This window comes from Aegilops tauschii, chromosome 2 (genome assembly GCF_002575655.3).
Source record: "Aegilops tauschii subsp. strangulata cultivar AL8/78 chromosome 2, Aet v6.0, whole genome shotgun sequence".
NCBI lineage: Eukaryota > Viridiplantae > Streptophyta > Magnoliopsida > Poales > Poaceae > Aegilops > Aegilops tauschii.
In genome coordinates this window covers 528,042,695-528,057,944 of record NC_053036.3, presented here as the reverse complement: position 1 = coordinate 528,057,944, position 15,250 = coordinate 528,042,695, and the positions used below count along the sequence as shown (strand labels likewise).

The 15,250-nt window shown below is 41.3% G+C and overlaps 1 protein-coding gene across 1 annotated transcript; it reads right to left on the bottom strand.

The window, feature by feature from the left end:
• Window positions 1-13,507: 13,507 nt before the first annotated feature.
• Window positions 13,508-14,931, bottom strand: LOC109750047 (expansin-B5-like). Its single transcript, XM_073509604.1, has 4 exons — window positions 14,716-14,931; window positions 14,518-14,630; window positions 14,244-14,434; window positions 13,508-14,117 (listed from the first exon to the last, which is right to left on the bottom strand). The coding sequence occupies exons 1-4, from the start codon at window positions 14,849-14,851 to the stop codon at window positions 13,772-13,774; spliced, it is 786 nt and encodes a 261-aa protein (XP_073365705.1). The 5' UTR covers window positions 14,852-14,931; the 3' UTR covers window positions 13,508-13,771.
• Between the last annotated feature and the right edge of the window lie 319 nt (window positions 14,932-15,250).

Here is a 15,250-nt window from a genome sequence, read left to right as displayed (position 1 = left end):
TTTGGGGCACTCTTTGAGGTTCTATGTGTTGGTTGAATAGATGAATCTGAGATTGTGTGATGCATATCGTATAATCATACCCACGGATACTTGAGGTGACATTGGAGTATCTAGGTGACATTAGGGTTTTGGTTGATGTGTGTCTTAAGGTGTTATTTTACTACGAGCTCTAGGGCTGTTTGTGACACTTATAGGAATAGCCCAATGGATTGATCGGAAAGAATAACTTTGAGGTGGTTTCGTACCCTACCATAATCTCTTCGTTTGTTCTCCGCAATTAGTGACTTTGGAGTGACTCTTTGTTGCATGTTGAGGGATATTTATATGATCCAATTATGTTATTATTGTTGAGAGAACTTGCACTAGTGAAAGTATGAACCCTAGGCCTTGTTTCCTAGCATTGCAATACCGTTTACGCTCACTTTCACCACTTGTTACCTTGCTGTTTTTATATTTTCATATTACAAAAACCTTTATCTACATCCATATTGCACTTGTATCACCATCTTTTCGCCGAACTAGTGCACCTATACAATTTACCATTGTATTGGGTGTGTTGGGGACACAAGAGACTCTTTGTTATTTGGTTGCAGGGTTGTTTGAGAGAGACCATCTTCAACCTACGCCTCCCACGGATTGATAAACCTTAGGTCATCCACTTGAGGGAAATTTGCTACTGTCCTAAAAACCTCTGCACTTGGAGGCCCAACAACGTCTACAAGAAGAAGGTTGCGTAGTAGACATCAAACTTTGATAAATCATAGGAAATAAACCATAACTCGGATGAAAATACTTTGTACATGAAAGTTTCTCAGAACGACAAGACGAATCCGGATACGCAGCCCGTTCATCCGCCACACATCCCTAGCATAGCAAACACGCAACTTTCCCTCTCCAGTTCATCTGTCCGAAAACGCGAAACACCGGGGATACTTTCCCGGATGTTTCCCCCTTCGCCGGTATCACCTATCCCCGCGTTAGATCACCCCTGGCACCGTGTATTGCCTTGTTATATTTTGTGTGATGCTTTGTTTGCTCCGTATTTACTGTATCTTCCCCCTCTTCTTCTCCGGTAGACCCCGAGACCGACACTGCTGCTACCCAGTACGACTACGGTGTTGACGACCCCTCCTTCTCGGCTGAGCTTCCAGGCAAGCCCCCCCCTGATCACCAGATATCTTCTATTCCTTCTCTATACTGCTTGCATTAGAGTAGTGTAGCATGTTACTGCTTTCCGTTAATCCTATTCCGCTTCATAGCCTGTCATTGTTGCTACAGTTGTTACCCTTACCTGCAATCCTAAATGCTTAGTATAGGATGCTAGTATTCCATCAGTGGCCCTACACTCTTGTCCATCTGCCATGCTATACTACTGGGACGTGATCACTTCGGGAGATGATCACGGGCATATGCTATATACTTTATACTGTTACATTACTTATGATGTTGTTCGGAGATGGGGGCTGAAGGGGCAGGTGGCTCCATCCCGGTAGAGGTGGGCCTGGGTTCCCGATGGCCCCCGACTGTTACTTTGTGGCGGAGCGACAGGGCAGGTTGAGACCACCTAGGTGAGAGGTGGGCCTGGCCTTGGTCGGCGTCCGCGGTTACTTCATAATAACACGCTTAACGAGATCTTGGTATTTGATCTGAGTTGGGTCGTTGACCTTATACGCACTAACCGCCACGTGGGACAAGATATGGGCAACCGGCGTCGTGGTATCAGCTGAAGCTCTTTTTGACGTCAGCGACTGAGCGCCGCGCGCTGCATTGGACCGTAAGCTCGCGCTTGTATTAAGGGGGCTAGGTCTGCTTCCGGCTGCGTACGCAACGTGCAGGTGTGCAATGGGCGATGGGCCCAGACCCCTGCACGCATAGGATTTAGACCTGCATGCTGACCTCTCTGTTGAGTCTAGGTGGGGCTGCGGCGTGTTGATCTCCCGAGGCCGGACTTGACCCAGGAAAGTGTGCCCGGCCAGAGGGACCGAGCGTGTCGGGTAATGTGGTGCACCCCTGCAGGGAAGTTAATCTATTTGAATAGCTATGATCTTCGGTAACAGGACGACTTGGAGTTGTACCTTGACCTTATGACAACTAGAACCAGATACTAAATAAAACACACCCTTTCAAGTGCCAGGTACAACCCGGTGATCGCTCTCTCACAGGTCGACGAGGGGAGGATCGTCGGGTAGGATTATGCTATGCGATGATGCTTGGTGAACTTACCTTCTACTATCTTCTATATGCTGCAAGATGGAGGCAGCCAGAAGCGTAGTCTTCGACAGGACTAGCTAGCTCCCTCTTATTCTGGCATTCTGCAGTTCAGTCCATCGATATTGCCTCTTTACACATATACCCATGCATATGTAGTATAGATCCTTGCTTGCGAGTACTTTGGATGAGTACTCACGATTGCCTTTCTCCATCTTTCCCCCTTTCCCTTCTACCTGGTTGTCACAACCAGATGCTGGAGCCCAGGAGTCAGAAGCCACCGTCGACGATGACTCCTACTGCACCGGAGGTTCCTACTACTACGTGCAGGGCACTGGCGACGACCAGGAGTAGTTTAGGAGGATCCCAGGCAGGAGGCCTGCGCCTCTTTCGATCTGTATCCCAGTTTGTGCTAGCCTTCTTAAGGCAAACTTGTTTAAATTATGTCTGTACTCAGATATTGTTGCTTCCGCTGACTCATCTATGATCGAGCACTTGTATTCAAGCCCTCGAGGCCCCTGGCTTGTATTATGATGCTTGTATGACTTATTTATGCTTTTAGAGTTGTGTTGTGATATCTTCCCATGAGTCCCTGATCTTGATCATACACGTTTGCGTGCATGATTAGTGTACGATTGAATCAGGGGCGTCACAGGGGCCTTCTTAATTATCCCATGGATCTAGGAGTCATGCATTGACCTCCTTCATTGTTCCCCTTTTCTGGCATCCCTCCATTGCAAAAGTTGCTTTGGCTGAGGTTTGAGAGAGAGAGAGAGAGATTTGAACATATCTTTGTTTCTATTTGAATATTTTTGGCTCTCTGCATCGATTTGTTCAAGTGGGATTCCGAGAGTTTTTTTTACTCTTGGAGGCCACCACCTGGTGCATGGTTCGGTGATCTCTTGGTGGAGTGTTTTGAGTGGCCCGAGTTGCTCCTTTATGGATATTGTGAAGTGGTTGTGGAGCTTGTCATCTCTGGACTGAAGTAAGAATCTAGTCATAGTGAAGGGAGCCCGTACTTGGTTTGCTGAGACTCTCAGAGAATAAGGTGACATAGAGGTTCTTTGGTGATCCTATGCCTCTCCAATGGAGAGTACAATATCAGTGAATACTTGAAGTCTAGTAAAAAATATTGTATCCCCACATTTAATTTCCATATTTATACTTGATACTCCCTTCGTTCACAAATGTACGATATTTTGGCAGTTTAACAGAGGGTGTATCAGTGATAAAACTTGTGCTTGCTAGTTTCCTTTAGGTGGTTATCTTGTTTAACGTAAGTAGCTGGTAAACTTCGTATGCCTAGCATATTCATGATTTATGCATGAAAAGTATCCACCTAATTTATTTTCTGTTTAGAATAAGACACATTCCTAAGATTTTTTAAACACCTATTATTCCCCCACTTGTAGGCAACATCTAGGCCCTTCTAGTAACCAACTAATGTGAAAAGCAATAGAAATAAAAATAAAGCATAGTCAAATCAAGAAATAGGGAGGTCATGGATGTTAGGAGAGGACTCTGTCACATGAGACATATAGTAAAAGGAAAATTGTGATGACAGGCCAACGATCATATTATTTGTTAATTGCTTTGGGGGAGTGCTATCTTCTCTTCCTTCTTTCCCCCCAAAATTGTATATTCATCCAAGTAGTTGGAGTTGATTGGATCTCTTTCTAAGGTCTAAATTGTTTAATGTGCCATGTGAAATCTATTTAAAGAAAAAAATACATGGACATAAAAGGAATATAATTGAAAATGAAGTATCTACTTGTAATTTGGTACATATTAAATCCTTATTCCTGAGTATATGATCTCGAATTTTGGTACTTACTCCCTCTATTCGGGTTTATTAGACCTCCTCGTATTTTGGGTCAAACTTTCACCATCTATTTGATTAACAAAATATAAATCACATGCTACAAAAGTATATTATTCAATTTATATTTGAGAGATGTTTCCAATAGTACATTTTTCTGACATATAGTTTCCATTATGTTAGATAAATCTATCAAACTTCAGCCCACAATAAAAGGGGGCCTAATAAACCCGGTCGGAGGGAGTGATATGGAACTGATAGCTAGTGATGGACCAAGAATATCAACTAAAGAGGAGAGGTGAATAGATGAATTCATGTAATTAAAGGGTTCACTAAATATAAGTCGTATAACTGGATAACCTTGCATTGATGCAATAATCTAACGATTCTATAAGCACAACAAAAGATAGGCCTACTATGGATAAGCAATATGGTCAACTATAGAGCACTCAAACAAAGATATATCTGTAATCCAAATCCTTAGGGGATTCTATTTCATAGTTGGGTGCATTTCACTAAGATCTAGCCTTATTTTACTTGAGTTTGGGACACAATTCAAAGTCTGAGCTCTGGCCTCTTTGAGTCATGTAATTTTAAACATAAAATAGAAAAATATATGAATTGTATAGGAATCCACATGTAAAACGAAGGATTCAAAAACCACATGAAAATTTCAAATGAATTATTTGAATCATAGAATCACCAAAAACACATGAATTTAAGTAACAGTGATCCATCACCAGCTAGAGTTACTGACACGTGCATTATACTTTGCCTCGATTCTATGCGTAAGAATAAAAGAAATTGATGCTAAATGTCTTACTTTTTCCTTTGAAATATCATGCAATGAAAATCCTCGTGATTTTCCTTTGCTTCATTCCAATGAATCAAATGATGATACAATGAGAAAAATGCATATGAGTTCTAATCCTCTATTTTTAATTCCAAATCAAAGAGGCTCTAATAGTATGATCACGTGGCAATCTTCTCCCTTCAACAAACTTCCCATGCAAAGTTCATGAGCTTAGATGCTCACGAACAACTTCAGGCATTTACGAGTCCTCTCATCTATGGTTGATGAAGAACTCGTCGTCGAACATTGTCTTCGTTAGATTCGTAATTTGGGATCGAATCTTAGTTTTACCCACTTAAAGGAAGCTTGTGCCTTTATTGGAGGAGTTGGAGCTAAAAATTGGCGGAACTGTCAATAACTCTCTATACTATTTTACCGACTAAAGCAATAATTTCTATATGTTCCAGGTAATAGGAAGCCGGAAATATAAAACATACAATAGGGAACACCAGAAAAGTATATGAATTGAGGTTCACAATTGTAGCGCTAGGCCCCAACATAGCATGGACAACCGTTGTATGAGATTTTAACCTCCATTTATCAATATTTACATATGTTTGACATTGGTTGTTCTAACCATAATTTATATTTTGGACCTTGTTTGGATATTCTCCTCATGTGGGTAGCAAAGATATGAATTTGAAGCCTTTTAGACAGCTCAATCATATGCAAGAGCCCATCACCCATTAGAGTTGTGGCCTTGGGGAATTTTGGACTTTGCACTTGAAAGTAAGAGATGTTTAGCCTCCCATCCAACAGCCACCAAGAGGCGTGACACAAATTTTAGGTTAGCGTCCGTTGTGAAAGAAACAAAACCAAATGAGAAATAAAGGATTAAGGGGGGAACATGATAGTAAGCAAAGGGAGTTATTACCAGGTTGTGAAGCTCACACCTAGTGCCATGTCGCATTCAAGCCGCGACCTCATAATCTTTGGAGAGATTGTTTTAGTCCCTAACTTGTTCAGTCCAGAAGCTTCCCATTGTTATCAAAAATATTGAAATATTGATTTATAGATTCGCTAGTGATATCTAGAGAATAATCTATTGTATCGCATGTTTGATAATAGTAGGATAACAATTTGAGTCGCTTTGGTCCGTGCCTTTACCTCGATTCTATGCGTTAGAATAAAAGAAATTGATGCTAAATGTCTTTATTTTTCCTTTGAGATATCATGCAATGAAAATCCTTGTGATTTTCCTTTGCTTCATTCCAATGAATCAAATGATGCTACAGCGAGAAAATGCATATCAGTTCTAAGCCTTTGTTTTTAATTCCAAGTCAAAGAGGCTCTAATAGTATGATCACGAGGCAATCTTCTCCCTTCAACAAACTTCCCATGGAAAGTTCATGAGCTTGGATGCTCACAAACAACTTCAGGAATTTAGGAGTCCTCCCATCTTTGGTTGATGAAGAACTCGTCGTTGAACATTGTCTTGGTTAGTGATGTCTACTACGCAACCTTCTTCTTGTAGACTCATGTTGGGCCTCCAAGCGCAGATTTTTGTAGGACGGTAGCAAATTTCCCTCAAGTGGATGACCTAAGGTTTATCAATCCGTGGGAGGCGTAGGATGAAGATGGTCTCTCTCAAACAGCCTTGCAAACAAATAACAAAGAGTCTTTTGTGTCCCCAACACACCCAATACAATGGTAAATTGTATAGGTGCACTAGTTCGGCAAAGAGATGGTGATACAAGTGCAATATGGATAGTAGATATAGGTTTTTGTAATTTAAAAATATAAAAACAGCAAGGTAACTAGTAACAAAAGTGAGCAAAAACGGTATTGCAATGCTTACAAACAAGGCCTATGGTTCATACTTTCACTAGTGCAAGTTCTCTCAACAATGATAACATAATTAGATCATATAACAACCCCTCAACGTGCAACAAAGAGTCACTCCAAAGTCACTAATAGCGGAGAACAAACGAAGAGATAATTGTAGGGTACGAAACCACCTGAAAGTTATTATTTCTGATCGATCTATTGGGCTATTCCTATAAGTGTCACAAACAACCCTAGAGTTCGTACTAAAATAAAACTTTAAGACACATATCAACTAAGACCCTAATGTCACCTAGATATTCCAATGTCACCACAAGTATCCGCGGGTTTGATTCTATGATATGTATCACACAATCTCAGATTCAGCTATTCAAACCAACACAAAAGAACTTCAAAGAGTGCCCCAAAGTTTCTACCGGAGAGTCAAGACGAAAATATGTGTGCCAACCCCTATGCACAAGTTCACAAGGTCACATAACCCGCAAGTTGATTACCAAAACATACATCAAGTAGATCACGTGAACATCCCATTGTCACCACAGATAAGCACATGCAAGACATACATCAAGTGTTCTCAAATCCTTAAAGTCTCAATCCGATAAGATAACTTCAAAGGGAAAACACAATCCATTACAAGAAGGTAGAGGGGGAGAAACATCATAAGATCGTGCCAAATCAAGAACACGAGAGAGAGAGAGAGATCAAACACATAGCTACTAGTACATACCCTCAGCCCCGAGGGTGAACTACTCCCTCCTCGTCATGGAGAGCGCTGGGGTGATGAAGATGGCCACCGGTGATGGTTTCCCCCTCCGGCAGGGTGTCGGAACGGGCTCTTGATTGGTTTTTCGTGGCTACAGAGGCTTGCGGCGGCGGAACTCCCGATCTAGGTTCTGTTCTAGAGGTTTGGGGATATATAAGAGGTGTTGGCGTCGGGAACAAGTCAGGGGGACCCACGAGGCAGCCACGAGGCAGACACAAGGTACAGGGTGCACCCTCCACCCTTGTGGTGGCCTCAGGACTCTTCTTGTGTACCTTTTCGTTCCAGTATTTTTTATATTTTCCAAAAATAATCTCCGTAAATTTTCAGGTCAACAGGACTCCGTTTGATATTCATTTTCAGCGAAACTCAAAAACAAGGAAAAATATAAACTGGCACTAGGCTCTAGGTTAATAGGTTAGTCCCAAAAATCATATAAAATAGCATATAAATGCATATAAAACATCCAAGATAGATAATATAATAGCATGGAACAATAAAAAATTATGGATACGTTGGAAACATATTAGTTAGATTCATGGTTTGGGATCGAATCTCACTTTTACCCACTTAAAGGAAGCTTGTGCCTTTTTTGGAGGAGTTTGAGCTAAAAATTGGCGGAACCGACAATAACTCTCTTTTCTATTTTCCCGACTAAAGCAAAAAATTAATATACCTTCCAGGTAATAGGAAGCCTGAAATATAAAACATAAAATAGGGAACACCAGAAAAGTATATGAATTGAGGTTCACAATGTAGCGCTAGGCCCCAAGAGAGCACGTACAACCGTTGTATGAGATTTCAACCTCCATTTATAATTATTTATATATGTTTGACATTGGTTGTTCTAACCATAATTTATATTTTGGACCTTGTTGGGATATTCTCCTCATGTGGGTATCAAAGATGTGTATTTGAAACATTTTAGACAGCTCAATCATATGCAAGAGCCCATCACCCATTAGAGCTGTGGCCTTGGGGCATTTTGGACTTTGCACATGAAAGTAAGAGATGTTTAGCCTCCCATCCAACAGCCACCGAGAGGCGTGATGCAAATTTTAGGTTAGCGTCTGTTGTGAAAGAAAGAAAACCAAATGAGAAATGAAGGATTAAGGGGGGAAACATGATAGAAAGCAAAGAGAGTTACTACCAGGTTGTGAAGTTCAGACCCACTGCCATGTCGCATTCAAGCCGCGGCCTCATAATCTTTGGAGAGATTGTTGTAGTCCCTAACACCTTCAGTCCAGAAGCTTCCCGTTGTTATCGAAAATATTGAAATATTGATTTATATATTTGCTAGTGATATCTAGAGAATAATCTATTGTATCACATGTTTGATAATAGTAGGATAACATTTTGAGTGGCTTTGGTCTGTGCCTTTACCACCATTCTATGCGTAAGAATAAAAGAAATTGATGCTAAATGTCTTACTTTTTCCTTTGAGATATCATGCAATGAAAATCCTTGTGATTTTCCTTTGCTTCATTCCAATGAACCAAATGATGCTACAGTGAGAAAATGCATATGAGTTCTAAGCCTCTGTTTGTCATTCCAAATCAAAGAGGCTCTAATAGTATGATCACAAGGCAATCTTCTCCCTTCAACAAACTTCCCATGGAAAGTTCATGAGCTTGGATGCTCAGAAACAACTTCAGGCATTTAGGAGTCCTCCCATCTATGGTTGTTGAAGAACTCGTCGTCGAACATTGTCTTGGTTAGATTTGTGGTTTGGGATCGAATCTCACTTTTACCCACTTAAAGGAAGCTTGTGCCTTTATTTGGGGAGTTTGAGCTCAAAATTGGCGGAACCGACAACAACCCTCTATGCTATTTTCCCGACTAAAGCAATAGTTTCTAAGTCTTCCAGGTAATAGGAAGCCTGAAATATAAAACATATAATAGGGAACACTAGAAAAGTTTATAAATCGAGGTTCACAATTGTAGCGCTAGGCCCCAAGAGAGCGTGGACAACCGTTGTATGAGATTTCATTCTCCATTTGTCAAGATTTATATATCTTTAACATTGGTTGTTCTAACCAAAATTTATATTTTGGACCTTGTTGAGATATTCTCCTCATGTGTGTATCAAAGATATGTATTTGAAGCCATTTAGACAGCTCAATCATATGCAAGAGCCCATGACCTTTTAGAGTTGTGGCCTTGGGGCATTTTGGACTTTGCACATGACAACAAGAGATGTTTAGCCTGCCATCCAGCAGCCATCGAGAGGCGTGATGAAAATTTTAGGTTAGCGTCCCTTGTGAAAGAAAGAAAACCAAATGAGAAATGAAGGATTGAGGGGGGAAACATGATAGTAAGCAATGGGAGTTACAACGAGGTTGTGAAGTTCAAACCCACTGCCATGTCGCAATCAAGCTGCGGCCTCATAATCTTTGGAGAGATTGTTTCAGTCCCTAACTCGTTCAGTCTAGAAGCTTCCAGTTGTTATCGAAAATATTGAAATATTTATTTATAGATTTGCTTTTGATATCTAGAGAATAATCAATTCCATCGCATGTTTGATAATAGCAGGATAACAATTTGAGTGTCTTCGGTCCGTGCCTTTACCTCGATTCTATGTGTAAGAATAAAAGAAATTTATGCTAAATGACTTACTTTTTCCTTTGAAATATCTTGCAATGAAAATCCTTGTGATTTTCCTTTGCTTCATTCCAATGAATAAAAGGATGCTACAGTGAGAAAATTCATATGAGTTCTAAGCCTCTGTTTTTTATTCCAAATCAAAGAGGCTCTAATAGTATGATCACGAGGCAATCTTCTCCCTTCAACAAACTTCCCTTGGAAAGTTCATGAGCTTGGATCCTCACGAACAACTTCAGGCATTTAGGAGTCCTCCCATCTATGGTTGATGAAGAACTCGTCGTCGAACATTGTCTCGGTTAGATTCGTGGTTTGGGATCGAACCTCACTTTTACCCACTTAAAGGAAGCTTGTGCCTTTATTGGAGGAGTTGGAGGTAGAAATTGGCGGAACCGACAACAACTCTCTATGCTATTTTCACGTCTAAAGCAATAATTTCTATATCTTCCAGGTAATAGGAAGCCTGTAATATAAAACATACAATAGGGAATACCAGAAAAGTATATGAATTGAGGTTCACAATTGTAGCGCTAGGCCCCAAGAGAGCATGGACAACCGTTGTATGAGATTTTAATCTCTATTTATCAATATTTATATGTTTGACATTGGTTGTTCTAACCTAATTTATATTCTGGACGTTGTTGGGATATTCTCCTCATGTGGGTATCATAGATATGAATTTGAAGCCTTTTAGACAGCTCAATAGTATGCAAGAGCCCATCACCCATTGGAGGTGTAGCCTTGGGGCATTTTGGACTTTGCACATGAAAGAAAGATATGTTTAGCCTCCCATCCAGCAACCACTGTGAGGCGTGACACAAATTTTAGGTTAGCGTCCGTTGTGAAAGAAAGAAAACCAAATGAGAAATGAAGGATTGAGGGGGAAAACATGATAGTAAGCAAAGGGAGTTACTACCAGGTTGTGAAGTTCAGAACCACTGCCATGTCGCATTCAAGCTGCGACCTCATAATCTTTGGAGAGATTGTTTCAGTCCCTAACTCGTTCAGTCCGTTGTTATCGAAAATATTCAAACATCGACTTATAGATTCGCTAGTGCTATCTAGAGAATAATATATTGTATCGCATGTTTGATAATAGTAGGATAATAATTTGAGTGGCTTCGGTCTGTGCCTTTACATCGATTCTATGCGTAAGAATAAAAGAAATTGATGCTAAATGTCTTCCTTTTTCCTTTGAAATATCAAGCAATGAAAATCCTTGTGATTTTCCTTTGCTTCATTCCAATGAATAAAAAACGATGCTACAGTGAGAAAATGCATATGAGTTCTAATCCTCAGTTTTTATTCCAAATCAAAGAGGCTCTGATAGTATGATCACGAGCTCACGAACAACTTCATGCATTTAGGAGTCCTCCCATCTATGGTTGATTAAGAACTTGTCGTCAAACATTGTCTTGGTTAGATTCGTGATTTGGATCGAATCACACTTTTTCCCACTTAAAGGAAGGGCATGCCTTTATTGGAGGAGTTGGAGCTAAAAATTGGCGGAAGCGACAACTACTCTCTATGCTATTTTCCCGACTAAAGCAAAAAAAATTCTATATCTTCTAGGTAATAGGAAGCATGAAATATAAAACATATAATAGGGAACACCAGAAAAGTATATGAATTGAGGTTCACAATTGTAGCGCTAGGCCCCAAGAGAGCATGGACAACCGTTGTATGAGATTTTAATCTCCATTTATCAATATTTATATATGTTTGACATCTGTTGGTCTAACCTAATTTATATTTGGAAGTTGTTGGGATATTCTCCTCATTTGGGTATCAAAGATATGAATTTGGAGCCTTTTAGACAGCTCAATCATATGCAAGAGCCCATCACCCATTAGATGTGTGGCCTTGGGGCATTTTGGACTTTGCACATGAATGAAATAGATGTTTAGCCTCCCATCCAGCAGCCACCGAGAGGCGTGACACAAATTTTAGGTTAGCGTCCGTTGTGAAAGAAAGAAAACCAAATGAGAAATGAAGGATTGAGGGGGGAAACATGATCGTAAGCAAAGGGAGTTACTACCAGGTTGTGAAGTTCAGACCCACTGCCATGTCGCGTTCAAGCTATGGCCTCATAATCTTTGGAGAGATTGTTTCAGTCCCTAACGCATTCAGTCCAGAAGCTTCCCGTTGTTATCAAAAATATTGAATTATTGATTTATAGATTCTCTAGTGATATCTAGAGAATAATCTATTGTATCACATGTTTGATAATAGTAGGATAACAACTTGAGTGGCTTTGGTCCGTGCCTTTACCTCGATTCTATGCATAAGAATAAAAGAAATTGATGCTAAATGTCTTACTTTTTCCTTCGAAATATCATGCAATGAAAATCCTTGTGATTTTCCTTTGCTTCATTCCAATGAATCAAATGATGCTAAAGTGAGAAAATGTATATGAGTTCTAATCCTCTATTTTTATTCCAAATCAAAGTGGCTCTAATAGTATGATCACGAGGCAATCTTCTCCCTTCAATAAACTTCCCATGGAAAGTTCATGAGCTTGGATGCTCACGAACAACCTCAGGCATTTAGGAGTCCTCCCATCTATGGTTGATGAATAACTCGTCGTCGAACATTCTCTTGGTTAGATTCATGATTTGGGATCGAATCTCACTTTTACCCACTTAAAGGAAGCATGTGCCTTTATTGGAGGAGTTGGAGCTAAACATTGGCGGAACTGACAATAACTCTCTATGCTATTTTCCCGACTAAAGCAATATTTATATATCTTCCAGGTAATATGAAGCCTGAAATATAAAACATATAATAGGGAACACCAGAAAAGTATATGAATTGAGGTTCACAATTGTAGCGCTAGGCCCGAAGAGAGCATGGACAACCGTTGTGTGAGATTTTAATCTCCATTTATCAAACATTGGTTGTTCTAACCATAAATTATATTTTGGACGTTGTTGGGATATTCTCCTCATGTGGGTATCAAAGATATGAATTTCAAGCCTTTTAGACAGCTCAATCATATGCAAGAGCCCATCACCAGTTAGAGTTGTGGCCTTGGGGCATTTTGGACTTTGCACATGAATGAAAGAGATGTTTAGCCACCGAGAGGCATGACTCAAATTTTAGGTTAGCGTCCGTTGTGAAAAAAAGAAAACCAAATGAGACATGAAGGATTTGAGGGGGGAAACATGATAGTAAGCAAAGGGAGTTACTACCCGGTTGTGAAGTTCAGACCCACTCCCATGTCGCATTCAAGCTGCGGCTTCATAATCTTTGGAGAGATTGATTCAGTCCCTAACTCGTTCAGTCCAGAAGCTTCCTGTTGTTATCGAAATATTGAATATTGATTTATAGATTCGCTAGTGATATCTAGAGAATAATCTATTGTATCTCATGTTACATAATAGTAGGATACCAATTTGAGTGGACAATATATGAGCTGTTATCTTACAGGTGTCTCTAGGGCCATTTCCTCTCTATGTTGATGCATACATTTTCTTCCACGTTATCCAACGATCTTTGAATTAATACTATACAAAATGGTGATAAAACTATACATGCAGATTTTACGTTAAGTGAGTGCTAATTTCCAACAGATCTCAGAGTTTCAAATTTTGTACTCATAGTTACATGATGAAATATATCTATCCGATTGCGCATCACGAATTGTTGACCATTTGTTAGGTACTCATATCGGTTGTTCACCATTTATTTGACCTGTGGCTTGTCCACGCTCCAAAGAGTCCTGGTTCCGCCACCAAGCAGGCCTTCAGGCGGGGTAGTTCACCTTGGACTCGTAGCACTTCCCAGCATTCCACCCGGCGGGGACGACATTATTGGCGACGAGCACCTTGCCGGAACTCGAGGTGAGCCGGAAGGAGAATGGGGCTTCCAGAGGCTTCCCGGTCTTGGACTCCATGCACCACAGGGCGCCCCACGACTGCCGCATCTTTTCCCACTTGGCGTAGCCTTTTTTGCCGCCGGCCTCCATGACTTCCACGGAGTTAAGGTCTCCGTCGCCGGCCTCGTATTCGACCAGCATGGCGAGGTAGAATGGGTTGGCGCCCGAGTCCATCTTGAAGCTAATCTTCTTGCCATGGTACTTGCACGGCACCCTGATGAAAGAAAAGTAATAAGAAACCAACATCTGTTACTCGCCCTATCACAGCACATACGTGCATGTGCAGAACGTTAATCGGACGAGATCGATCTGTAAAACAAAACTCGAATGCGTTTTTGACCTCTCGAATTCGATATTGAGGACTCCGGCGTTACGCAGTTTATCGGCCATCCCGGGCTTGGCCATGGCGCCGAAGGCGGTGCCGCTCATGTCGAAGTGCGGCCTCTTCTGACACTGCGCGTCGGGGCACTGGTCGGTGATGACGACGGTCACGTGCTTGCCGGAGCATTCCGGGTTCTCTTTGCACCTGACCTGTAGGGCATTTGATTAATTAGCACACCAAAATAATCTAAACGTCAAACGTGGCACATGGAACAAACGACTGTGTCGTCCACCTGATAGCATGAACCGCAGCCTTTGCCGTTCTTGAAGATGCCCACTCCGCCGGCGGCGATCAACGACGAGAACGGGTCCTGGCCGACATCGCTTTTATAACCACACGCGCCACCTGCGTATTGCATTGGCGTAGTACAGTGAGTTTTCCTTGCGTTCTCGCCGGTCATCGTGCGTCAAAGTCATATCCATGAATGTACCTTCGCTGCCGTCGCCGTTAGGGCCGCCGTACCACGTTGCGCCGCCGTTCGCCCAGCCGTGCGTCGCCCTTGGGAGTGATAGGATTGACAGGACGGCGAAGGTGGCAGATAGGAATATGTCTCGACTGCAAGCCATTGTTTCTCTTGGTTGCGGAATGAAGAGAAGATACTACTTGATGGCATGTATATATAGGTACCGTTTTATAGTAACGGCTGGTTAACTTGCAAATCTATATATGGGGATTATTTGGGTGGTACATATAGGACAGTTTTAATTATAGGATGACTACAGACATGAGAACGTGGCGCAACTACAGTTAGTTTTTGGTTGTGTCTAAGTGCACCTCCAACGCCGACCACTAAACTGGACACCCCGTTTGTCCCAGAGTTATTTACCCAAAACCATCACACTTGAAGTTAGGGTAAAAACTTGGTACCACATTCTAGCCAGGGCACAAAAAGCCACGGGAACTATGCCTAATGTGTAACATGGAGCATTGATACTCGAATTTGGTTGCGAAAACAACAAAACCGA

Coding starts and splice junctions, on each gene's coding strand:
- LOC109750047 (XM_073509604.1), bottom strand. CDS start 14,851: ATGGCTTGCAGTCGAGACATATTCCTATCTGCCACCTTCGCCGTCCTG. Junction 14,435..14,517: donor GCTGCGGTTCATGCTATCAG/GTGGACGACACA, acceptor AATGCCCTACAG/GTCAGGTGCAAAGAGAACCC. Junction 14,118..14,243: donor CTCAATATCGAATTCGAGAG/GTCAAAAACGCA, acceptor TTCTTTCATCAG/GGTGCCGTGCAAGTACCATG.